The sequence below is a fragment of the Grammomys surdaster genome, unplaced genomic scaffold (genome assembly GCF_004785775.1).
Source record: "Grammomys surdaster isolate TR1022 unplaced genomic scaffold, NIH_TR_1.0 66, whole genome shotgun sequence".
Classification (NCBI taxonomy): Eukaryota; Metazoa; Chordata; class Mammalia; order Rodentia; family Muridae; genus Grammomys; species Grammomys surdaster.
This window is the reverse complement of record NW_021604568.1, coordinates 17,376,657-17,398,180: the sequence shown is the minus strand read 5'-3', so window position 1 is coordinate 17,398,180 and position 21,524 is coordinate 17,376,657. Positions and strand designations below refer to the sequence as shown.

Below are 21,524 nucleotides of genomic sequence, written 5' to 3'. Positions count from 1 at the left end.
ATTCACACACATATACATATATACACACACTCACACACATGTTCACACAGACACACGCATTCACACACACACAAGCATCACACAACATACAGACACACACACACATAGATACACATACTTATGCATATCCTGAAAAGATGAGCGGATTAGGAGAAGGTCTGAAGAAGGGGTGTCAAGAAAGGAGAATGAAATAGACATGAAGAGAAAGTGGGGGAACGACTGGTGGGGAGAAAGGGAGCCAAGAGGTGTAGGGTAGGGAGAGGACGAATAAGAAAGTTCAATGACATCCTAATGCATAGAAATGTCACAGTGAAACCTATCACTTCGTATGTAAAAACAAACAAACCCAACCAACCAACCAACCAACCAACCAACCAACCAACCAACCAAAGAAAACCCCAATAAAACTGAACAAATAATACTGAGGGAGAGATTAGTGCCTGAGCAAGCTAGAGGGTAAACGTTAGATGAAGGCCAAAGGCAGTTCACATTTTCAAGACAGATACAAGAAAGAAAGGCCGCCTCTACTCATTAGATATTACAGAAGCAATTGTTAGTAGAAAGAACAAACACTTTTTGATTCCCCTAAGAGCCCTAGCTGCTCCTGCAGGAGAAGGTCACTGGGGTGTGTTTCTGGACGCTCACTGTTGGGTGCTAAAGAGCAGTTTGAGGAAGAAACAATACAGTGGTGACCTTAACTGTCATCCAGACTGGATCAGAGAAGATTCAGAAGCCTGAAAGTATTCTCTCTCTCTCTCTCTCTCTGTGTGTGTGTGTGTGTGTGTGTGTGTGCGCACACGCGGGAATTTTCACTGAGTGGTCTGAATGGATGTAGGAGGAAGGTCCAGCCTCAACATGGATGTGCTGGATGGGAGAGAAGAGTACCAGCAAGGGCGACTGTGTCCTGAAGGAACCTGCAGACACTGCATTTAAGACAGTCAAGAGAGTGTTATTCTGTTATTTCCAAATATTTTACTATTAAAAAAAATTCGATGATATAGCAAAGTTGAATTTTACAATGAACATTGGTATTCCCAGCATTTTGAGTCCCCGCTGACGATTTTACTTTGCTTGCTTCACACCTGTCAATCAACGCTCATCCTAGCCACCATTAGCATATCATAGATTTCAAAGCAGAGGCTGTCAAGAGGTAACAGTGTATCTTGAAGGACAGAACCATAGAACATTCCTGCTCCTGTAAGAATACCTGGGCAAACTTACTAGGTTTTTAAAAAAGAAACAAACAACAAGATAGTCTTGAATAATGTATGGAGACACAATGGAGACACAACAACGGAGGCACAACAGTGGTTACACAATGGAGACACACACCAAATCATTCACTTTCCAAGATGTGGAGAAAGTATTCAAACCACTTCAAAGCTTCATCAGTCTACCTGGGGGGCAGGCCTGTGGACATTGTCATCATTAATTCAAATGCTTCAATTATGAAGCTGTGGACCTGTTAGTTAAAGAGAAATACAATCTCTGCCACAGATGGAATGCTGGCAGTAATAAATTGTTTTTTCTTTGCTCTGTACCCTTGCCTCCCCTGCCCCAGTTCTTGTGTGTAGAAGCACATGGCTATCTACACCCAACTTCTCTCACTCAGAGCTTTACCCAGTTCACAGGCTTGTCATGAAGATAGAATGGGAGAAGTCTGAGAGCACCGTGTAAGCGACACAGTGAAGCAGCACTATCAGGAGGAACTGTAACACACTCCGTGAGAGAGCACACCTGCAGCCGTGGTCCACACAGCCGCTAGGCTTAAATCAGAGAGTTAAAGGTCAAAGGGTCAGAATATTGACAGTTGCTCTACTTTCTCCCATCAGTGAGTCCTCTGGTCAAGGATCAAGGGGGGACGTTGGCTTGTTTTCATTAGCGGAGTGTTTTTTTTTTGGAAATCATCCCAGCTTTAAAACAATGTTTCCATTAGCTGGGCACAGTTCCTATAATTATCCATCTCATCCCACCAGTGCCTAACTTTTCCATTCTGCACGCTATTCACCTGGGCAGTGCTCAAAGAACAAAGACACCCACCCAGTGTTTAGGAAGGTGTGGGTGGGTTTCTTTTCTGAATAAAAATTTATTGCTGAACTCTGGATAGAAATTCTTGCAGCAAGACGGCTGCAGGGGCTGTAAATGAAGAGTCAGAAACTATCCACATGGGGTAGCTTGCAGCAGGGATATTTAGCGTTTAAAAGACGTAAGGGTGAATATTTCCCACTTTTGGAGATGGCCCATACAAATCATGGCAAGGTCAAAGTTCAGTGGGAAGTGAGGGAAGACAACCTAACTAGGAGGCAGATTCACTGTCCACCACAGTGAAGGAGAAGGTGCCAGAACACAGGCACTTAACTTAGTTTTGTGTATGAAAGGAACTGAGGAGAAAGATCCAGAAAAGTCCTTGCTCTCCAAACATTCCTTCTATTGAGAGTTAACCAGAAAAGACAATAAGAGTATTTACAAAGATTATTTTGGGTAGATGGATTATGACATGTACACAGAGACACTCACACGAGTGTTTAGAGTGTGAGGGTGATGAGGAAACCCCAAGACCATTCTTACTATTAGCTCCCAAATCAAAACATGCATTTCAGGTAGGGAAAGGGGAATCAGGACAGGAATCACTCTGTTTATCCATGGAAAGAGAATACATAGCCCATCAACTGCATTTGTCCGGAGCCGAGAGGAAGAACATATCCCACTCACATGAGATGTTTGCATCTAGCTACTGTCTCCTGATGCCACCCAGTCCCCTAAACACACCCTTGGGCTGGCTCCACATCCATGACGCAAATTTCTCATCATAGCTATAATGCCCATAAGCCACACATACTAGGAAAATAGAAGCTGGCCACAAGCACCAAGGACTTCTTTTCATGCTAGTGAGTGTCCTTACAACAAGCAGATAAATTACAACAAACTACACAAACACACATACATTCAGTAAGTGTTTATAAAAGAAACATTTGTAAATGCCAATGAATAGAATGTATATATCTGTGTGACAGTTTATATGCTAATAAGATTTTATCACCACGTTCTGAATTAGATCCTGTAAGGGTCCTGACAGAGTTTTTAGTATAAACATTTTTTCTCCTCAATCGAAAGTTTGCTTACCCCGGGCAGTGTTGGCGCACGCCTTTAATCCCAGCACTTGAGAGGCAGAGGCAGGCGGATTTCTGAGTTCGAGCCCAGCCTGGTCTACAGAATGAGTTCCAGGACAGCCAGGGCTACACAGAGAAACCATGTCTCCAAAAAACAAAAAACAAAAAACAAAAAAAAAGAAAAGAAAAGAAAGTTTGCTTACCACTGTTGGATCATGCATCATACCTGACTGTCCAGGGGGTGGGGCACCCGATGATCCTCGCGGTAGACAGAGAAACACAGTCAGGACAGCAGCTCTGTTCCCAGCACAGGGTTCTATGGCTATTGGTTTAGGGGCACCCTGGAAAAGAAAACCCACTGTGAGTTTCATAGGTGACAACGTGACGTGGTGACTTCCTTTGAATTTCCTCTATCCTTCAGTGAGCAAACCTGCATCCCTACTTGCATCCCCTGAACCTGTAGATGTGTGATTGGCCCTCCTATGAACACAGCACCACGTTTCACCGTGATGTCCTAGCTGGTGTATCACAGACCTATTCATCCTGGTTACTTTCCCTCCTTCGTTGCTTTTCATTAGTGATGAGCTACAAAACCATATTTACCATATATGTAGGGGACCACAATTGCAAATATCCTACTGACACATCTTTTTAAAAATTACTTCTACGTGTGCATGTTTAATATAGCAGTGACATTATTGCTAAAGTCAAGCGGGTTATGATCATGTCATAGTCTACAGGTTTAGCAGAATTTTAGTATACAATACAGTATTATTAAATCCAGCCTTCCTGCTGTACAACAGGTCTCCAGATTCATCCACCTTAGCAAGCTAGGTTTACAGCCGTTACCCTGCATCTTTTTCTCTATCCCTCCCTGACTTGGTGACCATGTCTCTGCTCTTTGATTCTGTGCATTTGTATTAAGAAAACTTCATTTTTAAGTGAGAGCTCACGTAGGCATATCTTTAAAATTGCCTAAGTAATTGTATGTAATATATATATATATGTAATAGCTGTCCATCATACACTTGCATAAATAAAAGGGCAGACACAAGGTTAATATGTAAAAACTGCTAATGAAGGGATTGGATTAATGTTTTACTAGGGATTAAATCTATGATGGCCTTGCATATATTGCCTGATTTAGTCTTACATGAACCCTATAAGTTGAGAATATTGAAGAGGGTTTTTCTGTAGCCACTCACTCCAAATTAAAATATTTTTTGCCCAGTGGGAGAGCATTAAGTCTCAGAAAGTAAAGGAAACTTACAAGTCTCAGGAAGGTCCTGAAAGAGACAATTTTCACAAGGTCTTCCCCAAGGATAAAAGCAGTAACAAACGCTGGGGAGGACACTGGCCAGCTCAGATGCCTGCACTCCTATAAGTAACCCCAATAAACTCATTGGTCAACTGAAGTAGGCTTGGGTGAAACCGCTATGGAGACTGTTGCTGATTCTCTATCTGGGATGAAAAGATATTTATGTCTCCCAGGAAGTCAATGAGTGAGTACAAACTCTCCACAGCTGGGAAGAAGTGAGAGAGAAGGCATGTGGACTCTGGGAGCTACCTCTTGAATCTGTGTTCTCAATAGTTCCCTGTAGCTCATGTACACACACACACACACACACACACACCTGAGTCTGTGTTCTCAACAGTACCCTGTGGCCCATGTATACACACACACACACACACACACACACCCCTCAGGGAGCACAACTACATGTACACATCTATACACTCACCCCTTTCTACTTACACAGACATGTGTACAGATTGTGGGCTTAAATATAGAGTGTGTTTTGAGAGTCTGCAGGTTATCAACTTAGCCTGGTCTAGCATCTTACGATCCATTATTTGAAGAATGAGCGGTGGGAGATGGTTGTCAAAAAAGTATCTCTGTATGAGGGCAAAATTAAATAGAAGACTCATAGTAACAGAAAATGCCTTTAATTATCAGAACAAATGATTTATTCAGATGATTTTCCTACTGAAGATATTTGAACTTTTGAAGAAATATAGACATATGTAGCCATTCACCTAGAATATTCTAGAATATTGCCATTTCCAGAAAGCTTAATGAGGCATTAAAGATAAAATATGTTCCCTTTTATGTAAAACTTTGAGTTCCCGGTTACAACGGTTTTATGTGGTTATAAAGGATTTCTCCTTTATAGCGACATAAATCTCATGTTTAAAATTATCCTCATATAGATATATTTTGGAAGTTTTCTATATGAGGGTGGAAGTGGCCAAGGTTGGGAAGCAAAGGCCATTAAAATGTTCCGTGATAATCTGATGGGCCATGTTGTCTGACTTGTACCAAGTTACAGGATCTTTGGCCCGATACTTTAAAAGCCTACATTTAATTGAACAGATTAAGTTTTGAAAATGTTAAGGCAGAATTAGCATAAATACATAGATATAATCCAGTGATGTAAATATTTAGAGAATAGCCTTGTCATATTGCAAGACTAACAGAAAAGAATACTGTGAGTTTTCCAACCGTATTTCTAGGCAACTGAAAAGTATTTTAATTTAATAGATGCAGAATATATGTAAAGGTCAATTTGCTAAAATATATCAAGAGATTGGCAAAATGAATTCCAGGTTTAAATGGCAGTAATTTATTAGAAATATCAAGATCCCTATCACTGTTGCTAAGGCATAACTGATATCTGTGCCTCAGATAAGACTATCAGTTTTGGTCTGTTTTCCAACTCTAAGCATAACAACCGATTTATTTTATTCAAATTTACTTAAACAACTTGATTATGGAAACTAGAACAGCAGAATTTGAATATGTCTAAAGATTTTTGGGAAATCGTGTTTTTTTTTTTGGTGTGGGGGATTCAGGAAAACAATACATGGTTTGGGAGTCCATTACTTGGTGCTGTTGCTAGGCTACCTTCCTACTTCTTAACACCACAGGAAAGACTGTAAATACTGAAAGCATCAACTGAAAGAAAAAAATTAGTGAAAAATAGCTGTACGCTTCTGGTGGAACACAGGCTAGTTAATGAAGACTTTAAATTCCAAAGTCTCAGCAACGGGAAAGGACAAAAGGCCTGGAAAACTGGACCATGGGACAGGAAGTATGGCTCCCATAGAGCTGATTCAGTAGAATTATTCTTACAATAATTCTCTCACTCTCACTTCTGCTGTGACTATACAAAAAATATTTTTTAAAAACCTCTTTGTGTTAGTAAACTATGTAGAAGGAGATTATAATTCTACTATTTAATCAGATTGGCTCGCAACTTGGTCTATTTTTAGCTCCAAGAACTTTCATAGAAGGATATTGTTATCAAAGCATGAATCATTCATTATGTTTAAAATATTAGTCACTAGCCAGTTCTTCGACACTTCTGGAAGGAATTAACATAATTAAAATTAAACTTGTGACAAATAATCACTTTAAATACAGGATTTCAGATTTTTAAAATGGAAGGAAGCACTTTATAACCCTTGAATTACAAAAAAATTGCAACACGATACACATGATATTATTTTGGCTACCCTGAGGTTTGTCGGTTGTTTTGTGATAATCATATGTATAGCCGTGAATCACAATCACTTCGCAATGACATAGCATGCTCACAGAAACTTGCAATGTATCACACATTTTCCATGGTTGCCTTGAGAAGAGATAAGGCTCAGGTCTGTTGCCTGCAGCACTCAGCAGCTGGGATTTACTTCAAGGCAGTAAACTTCCTGTTGCTGGAGAGAACCCGTGGGAGAAAGAACGTAGCTGACAGCTTTGTAATGAGCAGCCATAGTCTAGGAAGCACAAGACACACAACACAGAACACACAGCATTCACAACACACAATTCTCACATGAGACGCAATGTTCACACAACACTCACAGAGCACACATCGCTCACGCAACACACAGTGCTCACGCAACACACAGCACACAATGCTCATACAACACACAGCACTCACACAACACATAACACACAACACACAATGCTCATACAACACACAGTGCTCACACAACACACAAAGTGGACGTAGAACTGTTTGCTTCACTGGAGGGTTTTCAAACTATAGAACTTAGTTTCAAGTCATCATTGTGATGGGTCATAGAGTTTACGGTAAAATCTTCCCAGTCTTTTGGCTATTAAAGACAAATATCAGAGAAGCTTTGGGAATCACAAATATTTTCAAGGTATTTCTTAAAACAGTATGTTCTGAAAGTGTGACTGTCATTTGTGGCAGGGACCTGTCTTGAGAAACTGCTGTGACATGAATCTCAGCGGGTTTAGAGCATGCCCAGATCCCAGTGGGGCCCACCTCTGGAAGCCCTCCATGGCGGCTGGGGACTTAATGGAATACCTGATTTTCGTAGACTAGCTACTCACCTCACATCTGCGGTTGTGACTCAGGGATAAGAAGTGAAGGTTTAGAGTAAGACTGTAACATGGTGGTCAGAGGTAGATATATGGAGTCTTTAAGCACATTAAATTAAAGAATGGTTATCAACCAACAGAAAATGTCTGTGGGTCAACACGGACATGAAGGCTGCCACAAGGGGTCTGCAGCACAAAATAGCATTCCTGGGCATCCGGGCATGACGCCCACCCATCTTAGAGCAGCTACACCTCTGTGGACTCGAGAGCTCGCTTCTCAACTCTTGTCACTAGCTCCAGAATCAGTCTCCCTCCTCTGTCATCTTTCTGTGATCTAGGACTTTGTCCCTACGGTGGCTATTTTCGTGATCCACGTCCCTCAAAGCCAAGTGTCACCTAACCCTGAAGAGCAGGTAAGCTTGTCACAGGGGTCGCAGAGAGGCTACAGTATGATGTCACATATCCAATTAAGGGTATTAGAGGAACAATACAGTACTGAAAACAATAACTACTAACAAGTACTGAGGGACTGTAGATGCCTGTGTGCTGCTCAGTATTTAACAGGCATTTTCACGTGTAACTCTGCAGCAAGCTCATGAGGAGAAACCAGCAGTTTCCAATACACGGTTGAAGAAAAAAACCGGAATTCAGAGGGTCAGCTGATATCGCAAGGCAGCACAGGCAGTCGGGGGCAGATTCTGGATTTGAGTATGCAGGTTCCTAACTGAAATTCTAGCTGCAATATCGAAGGGTTACTCTAGGTTTCAAATATACAGTCTATGAAGAATATATTTGTAATATCCAAGGCCTCTCTCATCCTGTTAGTTGGCTGAGTAGTAGACACCCACTTAGGAGTTTGGTTATAAGAATAACATGTATACACTTGCCCATTTCTTTTAAAGACATTTTAATCAATCCTTTTGGGAGTCTCACATATTGTACTTTAATTATTATTATTATTATTAATTTGAAATTTTAATGGGAAAAATTCATACAATTGATTCTGATCATGCTTTTCCCCTTCCCCAGATGTTCCCAGCTCCTTCCACCTCCTCACCCACCGGACTCTAAGCCCCTTCTCTCTCTCTTTAGAAAAAAATAGATAAAGGAAAAAATAAACCAAATCAAAAAGCAAAGAAGCATGCACGCGCACACACACACACACACACACACACATGCACATACTCATGCATGTGCACAGGCACATACATGTGCACACACATACACATACATGCATGCACACACAGGCACACACACACACATACACACATGCAGCACATAGGCGCACACACACACATGGAGCACAGATACACACATGCGCACACATGCATGCACGCTCAAACACGCATGCATGCACCCAAATGGCAACCATAAAGGGCACTATGAACGGTAGACCCCAGGGTCAGCTTTGCCATTGTCAGTCTGTGTGTCACTAAGTCACTTTCCCCAAATGTAAGGTGATAAGTGTGCTGAGTGACTTTTAGGGTCCTTTCCCTTCTTAATAACTCGTGATTATGACTTATGGATAGACTCTAGAACATTGGATGTTGCAGTACCTAGTACTAAGCCTAAGTATCGTGCAGTTTGAAATCCCAATACTTGGTAGTGTTTTTTTTTTTTTCCTGCCCAGGCGCTTTAAATGGCTGCTGTAATTTAAGGAATCTTCTTATACCATATGATGAAAACATCACATGGACCTAAGTGGCTACCATCGCATGCCAAGAAAGCAATTAGAAAATTGAGTGAGGGGATTGAGGATTAATGCGGGCGTGTTACACCTGTCAGCAGCAGTAAGTGTTGTGACAGAGGAAGAATAATGCCTGACAGTATTCACCAGCACTAATCTGATGTATGAGTGAATTATTAAAAATGCAAACAACTGCACATTAATCACTCTAGCATTCACTCCTAAGAGGTGTCTAACAACGGTACCCTTATCAGACCTATCTATAAATATGAGCGGCTTGGTATTTTTAATGACTGCCTAAATTGATAGAGAATGTAGTTTTCAGTCACACTAGTAAAATCGAATCAAATTTACTGAGCCTTGAATCAAGTCAGCGTAGTAGTTTGATTCGTAGCTAATCATTTGTTGAATTCCACGGGATCGGCAAGTCCCAGGATTCCCGATCCCCCTAAGTCGGGTTCATGGACTTCCTGGCTGGTCTTGAAAACGGAGAGGTCGCAAAGTGTGTTCTTTACTTACTGACTTCCCCGGCGTAAAATGATAAATAGAACGAGTTCCCTAGCTGGCTCTCTTCAGTAGGAGAACTCACAGTGACAAAATAAATTAAGCTGATGGACAGCCTCAGAAGCTGGGCTAAACCCTCCCAGAAGTCAATTCAGAGTCTGCCTGAGGGAACAGGTAAAGGGAGAAGACAGCATTTACAAAGTGGTCAGATGCTCTGAAGGATCCAACTGTCAATCACTTTCACTCAGTAGCAAGTATTTCCCTTTGAGGAAACATCTCCATGTATCCCTGTTCTAATTACACATATACACACACTCAAAACCACTCATGTATGCTGAAGACTTAAATCTGTAGGAGTCTGTGTTGCTTAACTGGACTCTGCTTTTAACTACCTGTGTGGCAGGGGCTTGGGGGTGAGGCGGCTTAGTCGTGGTATCAGCTCCCGTACCACCTGCTTCTCTAGGACTTTGGAAGCCAGAAGGAAAATGATGACAAGCCCCGTCTCATGCTTTGTCTAATTGGTTAGTAACGATAGATGCTGATTCTTTAAAAATTAATTCCTAGAAGTATTTTTCAAGAACTTGACATGGAGTATCTCTGAAATAATTTCCATAAGTGGAAGTTTAATAATCTATATTCTTCTCAGCAGCTCGGTACAAAAGTAATTTAACCACTGTGTTTCATGTGTGAACTTGAAAATGGCGACTATTATTCCCGGCCTTGAAAGGCAATGCTGGATGAGACACAGATGTGTGGGTCATGTCAGCCACGTTCCTCTCTCGCTCAAGCCCAGGGCTGGGGCCTTTGTCATGCTGTTCTGTCACGCACTGAGTGCCGGTACCTGCCAATACCAGAAGACCCTGCTCAACCCTTTCTACCTTCAGGCCCTTCTCAAGTTTTCTCGATGGAGTAGTTCACCTTTCTTTCAGGGACCAATGAGTCATGCTGGGCCTGAGAGGCAGCCAGCACTCTGGTTTCAGGCTGTTCTCTGATCAAAGCGTGAGCTTGGTCAAACCCCTCCCCTTGTCTCCAATGTCTGACGGGTAGGATGGAGCTGGACGTGGCTTACTCATGGTGTTATTTCAAGGACTAGAAGTTGTATAGTTATTCCCAGACATACAGGAATAACTATATACAGTATACAGTTGTATAGTTATTCCCAGACATACAGTATGTTTACCAGACATACTTGGTAAGTCAGCTCTCCTCTAGCCTTGGAATTAACTCGGAAAAAAGCCATTTGAGGGCAGAGCGGCAGTTTAGAATCTCTGTTAATAGTCTGAAGTGAGTGAATTGAGAAAATCCAGGTTTCTGGTAAGAATTCTGCTGTGGGGAGACAGGTAGCTGATGCCACACACCCACTGGACTGCATGTCAGTGCTGCTAAGGATGTCCTGTTAATCTACACCGGGTTCTGCTTTTATCAGGTCCTGATGGGTGGGGGGAGGCTCATGGGCTGCATGAACAGACTCTCTGGCCCCTAAGACCACAGAGGTGCTTGACAGACACCTTCTGAATAAGTGGATATTCATGAATGCATGCCCATTGACTTTTTATCTTTCTGAAATTGTGCAAGGCAAATCTCTGAATCTTGTAGGAAGATGTTATGAACAGAACCTCAATCTGGAGCAGATCAATATACAGCAATAAAGAAGTTAAATTATGTTCTTGCTATGATTTCTCAGACTAGTCTATTCTGAAGCATATTGTGTCATTAATGCAAAATGCCACCTTAGGAATATAGCCGCCAAGCCAACTCTATTTAAAAGGTAAACAGTCGGCGTTGGCTACTGAGGGGGCAGCTGATTGTAGCTAGGCATTTACAGAGGGGTGTTCTGTAAACATGCAAGAATCCCTGAAAGTCAGAGTGGAGGGGGCACAGGACGGTGACCAGTAGTTTGTCAGAAAAACGAGGAAGGGTGGAGCTTTCTGGCAGAAGGGAGAATCAGAATGAAGAGTTATGATGCAGATGGCTTCTCTGGGAAATTGCTAGAAGTTCCAGGGACACATCCTAGGAATTGCCAAGTAGAGAGAGATAAGAAGCCAGAGAAGACAGGGCTCTTCAAGAAGCCCAGGTCCCTCAGAAGTCCCCTCACATCCTTTGGCCAGGGCTGGGGTCATGGCCATGTTCTTAGAGTGGAGGTGGTGAGGTGCTGATGATCCTGGCTGGTGTAGCACAGTGTATGCAGAAACCCTCTCAGGAAAGCGCTGCATTCTGGTGAGATGTTAGGCTTAGTGCACATTAAATTAAAACATTTACTTCTGAAACTTCTATCATAAAAGTAAATCAAGAGGCACTGTGAAAACTAAGCGTCAGCAGAAAGACAGAAAGTGCAGATTTGGCAATATTCTTAATGAGGAATCAAATGTTAATAGATCCAGCATAATAAATGACTTTCTACTATGATTATTACACCAATCACAACCTATTATCAGTAAGAAGAACATGGTCAAAACCCTGAATGAAAGAGTTTACTTAACTCGTACAGAAGCACGTGTCAGCACTGTAGAGTAAGACTTGCCTGGACCCAGAGAATGAGTCACTCTGCATGACAGTCTTCCTAGAAAGCTCAACATTAACCCTACAAAGACCAAAGCTTAACTATTTGGAGCATTAAAAAAAAAAAAAGTGAGACTGAAGAGAAGGCTCAGCGATTAGGAGCACTGACTGCTCTTCCAAAAGTCCTGAGTTCAATTCACAGCAACCACATGGTGGCTCACAACCATTTGTAACAGGATCCAATGCCTTCTTCTGGTGTGTTGAAGACAGTGACAGTGTACTCATTTATATTAAATAAGTAATCTTTAAGAAAATAGAGTGAAATATACAATGGTTTCTCTGATTCACAACCAGATGTAAAAATATTAAGTATAATTGGATACTCATGCACGCTTCTGATACAGGGAGGTACAAATATGACTATAAAGGGGTGTCATGGCAGGAGCTGTTTCCTTCCTCCTGTCCTTCCTGCCTAGGAGTCACCAACACCATTTTGCCTGCAGCTTATTTGCTCTTTATACACAGGCAGGAGAGTATCCTGCACCCACCAGCAGCACGGATGGTTTTCTACAGGACGCACGGTGATACACAGGCTGAAATGATCTCGAGGATTCTTCTTCTCCACTCTCCTCTGTTGCTATGGATATAGGTATTCTCTGTTAACACCAGTCCCAAGCCCATGGACCACAGGCAGACTTGCCTTTTCAATTTCGAGATCCCAACATCAGAATTTTGAAACAATCATACTATAATGTCTAGAAATATTTCATTAGACCCAAATTTCTTTTTGCACAGAAACCAAACTTATATTTAAATCAGCCATGATCTTGGGCATATTATTTAACTTTCCTTTTCCCCAAGTTCTCCATATGGAAAATTGAAATTATTATAAAACCTAACTTCTGAGATTATATTGGGGGTTATAAAAGGTAATACGTAAATAAAATGTGTCTGGCCAAAACCAGGTTTAAAAATGTTTATAATGGATCAAGTAATTCACCAGTGTAAATTTTTTAGTCAAATTAATTGATTATCAGCAATTTCATATGGGTCAGTCTCACTGACTCTCTTTCCCCTTCGCTGACTTTGGTTTGGTCAGAGGGGAGGCAGTAAGGGGGCTTTATGTGATAAGATCTTTTCTTGTCTTTCTGGATGCTTTTATCCTCTCAAACATAGTCTCAATGGATGAGACCAATATTCCAGTGTTTTAAAGTAGGAAGTGACTTCCAAGTTCAGACATTACACAGCAGTGGGGAAAACAGTCAGTCAGCAATGCAAATGTTACAAAGCCCTGAGGTAAAGCCTCCTTGATATGGTGCAGGGACCTTCCTGCTTGCAAAGTAGAAACGGAAGTATTTTGTGGGTAGACATGCTTACCAATGGCTTCTTAGGTGTGTTCTCAATACCTCTGACTGGCCTAGGAAGCCTCCCCTTGTCTGCCTTCTCTCCAGTATTAGTTAAATTAAAATATCCTTGATTTTTATAGGGAAATGGGTTTGGATAGAAACAGGTGATGGAAGATTTATGGAGGCAGGGGGTTCTTCTGTCTCTAAAAGGTCATGTGATTCCCCCGTGTGCATATATGTCATTGCTAGGCTCAATGGATCCTGAAAGATGGCGTTTGCCACACTTGCTCGTGGCCTGAAGTGTAGAAGCCTTATTAAGTCAAGACTAAATATCTTAAAGCAGCACTCCTTTGTGGCTTTTCCTCACACGATTTTGCTATGTGTGTTTGACTACTTCACCATGACTTGTGTTAGAGAGTGAATAAAACCTTTCCCCAAAGCTGGTTTGTTTTAATCCCAAAGCTCTGATTTCAGCATGACTAAAAATTAATGGTCAGAGTCTGTGTAATGATCCCTGCCCTAGTTTCGCTCATGCTGCTTTACAAACTCTCTCTTGGTGACAGTAATTATCTAATTGATTAAGCCACAAGGAGCCTTCTGTCACTGGGCGTGGCCCACTGCACACATCTGGATTAATGTGCTTCCTTTAAAGACCAGAACAGGACGATGAAGATATCAACAGCATAAACATAGGCATCAAGAAGGGAGTAAATAAATCTTGATATTTTTCCTTTGCTCTGTGGTAAGTCAGATATTTTACCCCAAATTCACTCAGCAGAATCTAAGAACGGCCCCTTGTTTGAAAATACAGTTTTAACAGTTCAGGTTTGAAAACTTCCCCAACACAGTCTCAGTTTTGAAACATTGATTCCCAGAGGTGAGGCTTTCAGAAGGCAATTAAATCATAAGGCTTTAAGCTCAGTGTTTTAACTCACTGATTAATTCATGGCTTAATGGGTTATTAGGAGGTGGTGGAACATCTTAGTAGGCCTTCATAAAGTGGCCTAGATGGAAGAAGACGTCCACTAGGGGTGTCCTTTAATGGGCATATTTTCTTGTCCTACTTTCTAGTCTCTGTGGCATCCAGCTTGGGTGCACTACATGCTCCTGGTTGTGACCTCTGTTTCACCCCAGGTCACAGCAATGGGCCCAGCACCATAAGTGGAGACACCCAAATTCCTGAGCCAAGTACATAGGCTGAGACTCCTGAAACTGTGAGCCAACGACATGGACTGAGCCACCTGAAACTGTGAGCCAAGGACATGGATTGAGACACGAAACTGTGAGCCAATATATTTTCTTTCTATAAGTTTCCTCAGCTGTTTTGTCACAGCAACCAAAAGCTGACAGATGCAAGAGCCTTTCAGAAGCAATTACTTTGGATAATAATAATAATAATAATAATAATAAAATTGTAGCAGAGTAGATTCAACATTCTCTTAAGAGGGTAGGCCATGCAGAGATAATACAAGGAGAACATCACATGTGGAAAAAGGCTGGACCTGGCGAGGTGAGGCCGCAGGGAATGAATGCTCCAGGTTTGCAGGCAGCCAACTACCAGAGTCATGAAACAGACTAGGTCTCCATTTTCCTTCAGGACCTCAGAAGCAATCAACTCTGCCAACATCTTAATTTCATACCTCTGACCCAGGGAACTGCTGTTTTAAGCTGCAAATCTGTGGTAACTTTTTATGGCAGCCTTGGGGACCCAATGCAGTGTCTTTAGTCCCAAACCAACCTCTATTAGAGGAGCTGGGCAACACTACCTGCCTGTTATCTTCTTCCACTGTTTAGGAAATTACCATGTTGGTACAATCTGAATTGGTGACCCATTCACCGTTGGGGTCATTCAGCTACCTTCATTTGAGAAATAAGCAAAATATCAGATAAAGGGGCAAAGGTTAGCAGAGAAGCTCACATAACTACGAGAGTGTTGTGATCAGCCTACAATTAATGACATTAATAAACTTGGAAGCCATCATAACTGCTTCTAAGAATGTAGGCACAGGCTATGTTGGATGTGAGGTTCCCTAGGAAACAGATTCTGAGACTTAGAGATGTGTGAAGATGGGCAAGCAGCCTCAGAGTAGCATCTGTGTAGGGTGAAGGCTACAGCTCACACAGCGTGAGCAGGCCACCTGTGGTGTGAGGCCTGCTCTAAGTAAATGGGTCTTTCTGCAAGCATTCAAGCTTCCCTATGGAATAAGGCTTTCCTCAGGATGGGATTGCAAACCATGGGAGGTGCAGGTTTCCTGCAGAAAGATGGTGCCCTCAGCTGAGAGGATGAGATGCTCAGTCCCAAATGGCTAGTACACCCCACCCTACTATGGTATTTAAAATTATAAAGAAAACATCTCATTAGCTGAGAAGGGACTTTAGCCAGGCTCAAGCAAATGAACCTAAGGAGCAAGCATGTAGAGCCACTTTAATAACTGACGGAACAGACTTCACACCAAAACTAATCAGAAGAGATAGGGAAGGACACTACATACTCATCAAAAGAAAATCCAAGAGGATATTGCAATTATAACTATTTATACACCAAACACTAGGGCACCAAATAAATAAAAAGAAACATTACCACATCTAAAATCACAGAGTGGCTCTCACACACTGACAAGGGGAGAGTCCAATACCTTCAGACATAGGCAGGTCATCCAGACAAAAACTAAACAGAGACATGCCAGAGTTAAATAATGCCACAAATAAAACAGACCTAGAAGATGCCTACAGAACATTTCACACAAACACACATACAAGAGGTACATTTTTTTCTTAGCAGCCCAGGGAAATTTCTCCAAAATCGACCAAATACTTGGACACAAAGTAAATCTTATATTTTTGGTTCTGAGCCTAGCCTTTAATGGCTGAACCATCTCTCCAGCCCTACAAAGTAAATCTTAACAGATAAATGAAAACTAAAATAACACCACTCATCCTATCTGACCACCATGGGTTAAAGCTGGATATCAACAACTACAAAAACAACAGAAAGTATATGAATACAAACTGAAAAACTAACTATGGAATGAGAAAGTGAGTCAAGACAAATCAAGAAGGAAATTTCAATTTTTTTAGAATTGAATAAAAATAAAAACATAACATGACAAATGAGACACACTGAAAGTGGTCATAAGAGGCAAATTTATAGCACTAACTGCCTACATAAAAAAATTAAGAGAGATCTCATACTAGCAACTTAACAGCATACCTGGAAGGTCTAGAACAACAAATAGCCAAAAGGAATAAATGGTACAAATTAGTCAAACTTGAGGCTGAAGCCAGTAACACAGAAACAACAATAAATAGTACAAAGACTCAATGAAATGATGAGTTAGTTCTTTGAGAAAATCAATCAGATTAATAAATCCTTAATCATATTAACTAGAAGTGAGAGAAGATCCAAACAGACAAAATTAGAGAGATCACAACATGCATCAAGAAAATCAGGAGAATCATAAGGACATATTTTTAAAATCTGTATATTATCAAATTGGAAAACTGAGAAGAAATGGATAAGTTTCTTAATAGATATGATCCACTGACATTAAATAAAGATCAGATAAGCAATTTAAAGAGATCCATGACTCCTAGTGAAATACAATCAGTAATTAAAATTCACCTAACCCCCTCTCCAAAAAAAAAAAAAAAAAAAAAAGCCTAGGGCCAAATTGATCCTGCTTAGAAGTCTACCAGACTATTACAGAAGAATTAACGCCAATACTCTTCAAATCATTCTCCAAAAGAGAAACTGGTGGAACATTGCCTAATTCATTTTATGGGACCACAATGACCCTGATACATGAACCATATAAAGACCCAATAAAGAAAGAAACAGATCATTTTTCCTTATGAGCATAGAAGCAAACATTCTCAATGAAATACTCATAAACTGAATATAAGAAGCTATCTAAGATATTATCCACCATCATTTTCGATTACATTTACATGCATCTTACTTAATATTTTTGTGTCTATATTCATAAGGGGAATTGATCTGTACATTCGCCTTCTTTGCTTAGTCATTATGTGGTTTGGGTATCAGTATCAGGGTGACCGTGGCCTCATAAAATTAATTTGGCAGTGTTTCTTCTGTTTCTATTTTGTTCGATAATTTGAGGAGTATTGGTGTTAATACTTCTTTGAAAGTCTGGTAAAATTCTGTGCTAAAACCTTCTGGCCCCTAAGAGTTTTTGGTTGGGGGATTTTCTTGACGATTTCTATTTCACTAGGTGTTTAGGTCTATTTAAATTGTTTATCTGATATTGATTTAACTTTCACAAGTGATATATAATAAGAATACTATACATTTCTTTTAGATTTTCCAATTTTGGTGGAGTATAGTTTTTAAGTATATCCTTATGATTCTCTAAATTTTCTCAGTGTCTGTTGTTATATTCCTCCTCTTTTTTCTGATTTTATTTTTGGTTGGGGGCCTAGCCTTTAATAACTGTGTCATCTCTCCAGCCCATTGTTTCTGATTTTATTAATTTAGATAGTCTTTCTCCATCTTATAGTTAGTATTGATAAGGATGTGTCTATCTTGTTGATTTCTTCAAAGAATCAACTCTTCACTTCATTGATTCTTTGTATAGTCCAGTCATCATCCTAGAGGCTTCCTCCCACAGCAGATGGAGAGAAACTCAAAGCAATTGCACTAAAATCAGGAACAAGACGAGGTTGTCCACTCTCCTCAGATCTATATAACACAGTGCTTGAACTCTTAGCTAGAACAATAAGACAACAGAAGATGAAAGGTATAAATTAGGAAAGGAAGAAATCAGCATCTTTATTTGGAGATGATATGACTGCATATATAAAGGACAATAAAAACTCAACCAAGAAACTTGATAAACATTTTCAGCAAAGTACCTCGATTTAAAACTAACACAAAAAATCAAGAGCCTCCTGTATGCAAATGACAAACAGACTGATAAAGAAATCAGGGAAACAAAACCTCATGACAGCCAGAAGAGGAGGAGGAGGAGGAAGAGGAGGAAGAAGAAGAAGAGGAGGAGGAGGAGAAGGAGAAGTAGGAGGAGGAGGAGAAAGATCTCTGTGAGTTTGTTCAAGGCTGTAAAGTGAGTTCCAGAACAGTCACAGTTAACGAAGAAATCCTATCTCAAAAAACAAACCAACAAACAAAAACCAAACAATCAAAAAGTATCATACAACTTCATACTACTTTCAGCCTGACCATGGTGGCACATGCCTTTAATCCCAACACTTGAGAGACAGAGGCAGGCGGACCTCTGAGTTCGAGAACAACCTAGTCCACAAAGCAAGTTCCAACACAGCCAGGGCTATCCACAGAAACCTTTTCTCAGAAAACAAAAAATCAGAAGATGGAAATTAATTAATCTATGCACCAATAAATGCTGTGATGCGTATGTAGATTTGTCTCATAGAGTTTTGCGAGGGCACTATAGAGCTGCCATCTTCAACATCTAGGATGAGAGACTGCTTTAGGACCAGAGCTCACCTCTCTAGTTTTTCTACTTGGACTAGCAACTCTGATGGTGATTTTTTCTCTTTAAGAAAAGACAAAACCTATTTACTGCTAAGTCTATAGCCAGATCAGCAGTCTAAATAACCGAGTAAGCAGTGCCTGGAATTTGCTTCATACTTGTTATTCACATAATTCACTGTACCGCCTTACTTCGCAGGTCACAAAGCGTCCAGGGAAGGTGGCCATCCTTATTTGGCATGCAGAACAGAGGAGGCTGAGCTCACCCGCTGATCTCAGGGTTCTCTGAAGCATCAACTTTCCTTTCTCTTTGCCTTCTAAGTCACATTCTTTCCAGCAACTGAAACTCCGTGTCTTTCCTTTTATGACAACAATAGTGCCAACTCCTGTTTACTGACATTTATCACCTGCTGGCTGTTTCTTTGGGAAGACTGAATAGGTGGGGGAAATGTTTCCATTAATGTTTTAAATGTAATGATTGGCTCCTGTCATTGCAAGGAAAGAGGCTGCACATTGAGTTTGAATTCCAAATTTCAGAGATGGAAACATGGCAGGAGGCAGGGGAGTGCCATATGAGGCAACAGATTGTTGTTCTACACTGTACACAGCCGAACAGAGAAGAAACAACGGCTCTGTTGCTTAATTCAGATGCCAGGTCTGTAACCAGCTTCATATCTGCTGGGACTCTTCTTCATTCAAAATGTGTGGAGACTGAATATCCTGCTTAACCAGCTGATCCTGTACAGGAAGAAGCCTACAGAATGAGCCTATAGAAGAAGAAGCCTATAGAATGAGCCTATAGAGGCAGATACTCTAGTCTGGTCCTCACCAGCAGGGAACTGAACAGCCAATATGGTAAGCTCCTCACCTCACGAGTGGTCACAATGTCTTAGCATCTATAATCCTGGACACATGTATTCCATTCATTTTGCAGATTATTAAATTCAAACTTTGGACACACCATTTTACCATTAGGCACTGTCACGGACATGACAGAGGGGACCTTTCTCTTCACAGAAGGGAAAAGAATGACTAAGAAACAATGGAGATGGGAGGACAGGATACTAGGGGAACCGCAAACGATGGCAGGGCTACATTACAAATGGCAATTAGGAAATACCCTGCAGAAGTCAGGTTGGGCATGTCTTAAATGAGGGTATGAAGTCAGGTTATGGCCTAGAAGCTACAGAGACATAGATCCCAGGGAGAGGTAGCAATGGTGTCTAGCAAGGAGATTAATGGATTGACTTGAGGAATGGTGTGTGTTTGGTGCATGTGTGTGTGTTTGTGTGGTGTGGTATATGGTTGTGTGGTGTGAGAGGGTATGGTGGTATGTATGTGTGTATGTACTCATTTTTGCCATTTTGTGGTGTGTGTGTGTGTTTCTCCAGCTTCATTGTGCTACTTGGGATGCAGGCAGGAGGCAGAGAGGGAGAGCTAGATTCACGGCTGGAAGACTTCTGAAAGGTAAATAAATGAGAGAAAGGCTCTGATGGATATGACAGGGAAACAGACCTAGGTGCACCAAGCAAGATCAGAGTCAACACTAAGACAGTGATAATGCCTGTGGGGCCAAGCTCAGGAGGGAGAAGTGAGCTGGACAACCAGGGTAGAACCGGGTCAGGACCTGTGGAGCTCAGCAAATGGGTCCCACACCCTCCTGTCCTGGGTTCTAGGGACACCACCCATGGGAATGCCCAAGGAAGTAGCTTCTGCAGGGACCTGTCAGGCTGTGGGTAGCCCAAAATAATGGAACACACGTCGATTGTCCAAAGTGGTGGAGAATATAAGCCTTTCTCTAATGACTGACCCTGGGGTCTGAATGCAAGGCAGAGGAGTCTTAGAGAACAGGGCTGGTCCCGAGTGCTATAGTCATGACAAGTACACAGGCACCAGGAACGTGAGCTCTAAAGGGTCAGAAAAAGAGTTACAGCTGGATCCAGTCGCTACAGAATCTAAAATAACATGGCTCAGGGACAAGACGCTCTGAAATATGTTATGGAGAGTGTAATAAACATGAAGAAATAGTGCAGCGGTTGGAAGCTGTCTCCAGCGGGATTGGCAATGCGCTGAGCACAGGCCTAGTATAAATATAGAGATTTGGAGACACTGCCAGCCCAAGGTGACTTAGGCACAATACGTCTAGTTATGGACAGGCATCCATCGGGTGCAGGCACAATGTGATCAAGCAGTAATTACAGAGGAGAACTAGGGGAGAGGTCAAAAGTACAGGCTCAGACATAGTGCTGGTTTAAATAGGAATGGCCTCCATGGATTCACGTGTTTGAATGCTTGTTCACCAAGGAAGGGCACTACTAGGAGGTGTGGTCTTGTTGGAAGAAGTGTATCATAGAGGGGCAGGTTCTGAGGTTTCAGATGCTCAGGCCAGGCCGAGTGTCACAATGTCTTCCTGCTGCCTATGGATCCAGATGCAGAACTCTCAGTTACCTCTCCTGCACCACATCTTCCTGCATGATACCACGCTTCCTGCCATGACGATAAAAGACTAAACCTCTGAATTGAAGCCAGCCCCAATTAAATACTTTCCCTTATAAGAGTT

At 41.4% G+C, this 21,524-nt stretch overlaps 1 protein-coding gene across 1 annotated transcript in view; it reads right to left on the bottom strand.

Annotated features, from left to right (window-relative positions):
• Atrnl1 (attractin like 1) overlaps nt 1–21,524 on the bottom strand; it is a 521,748-nt gene that overhangs the window by 93,047 nt on the left and 407,177 nt on the right. Inside the window, exon 28 of the mRNA XM_028775552.1 lies at nt 3,337–3,451. Within this exon, the coding sequence (XP_028631385.1) occupies nt 3,337–3,451 (115 nt within the window). The remainder of the gene's footprint in view (nt 1–3,336; nt 3,452–21,524) is intronic.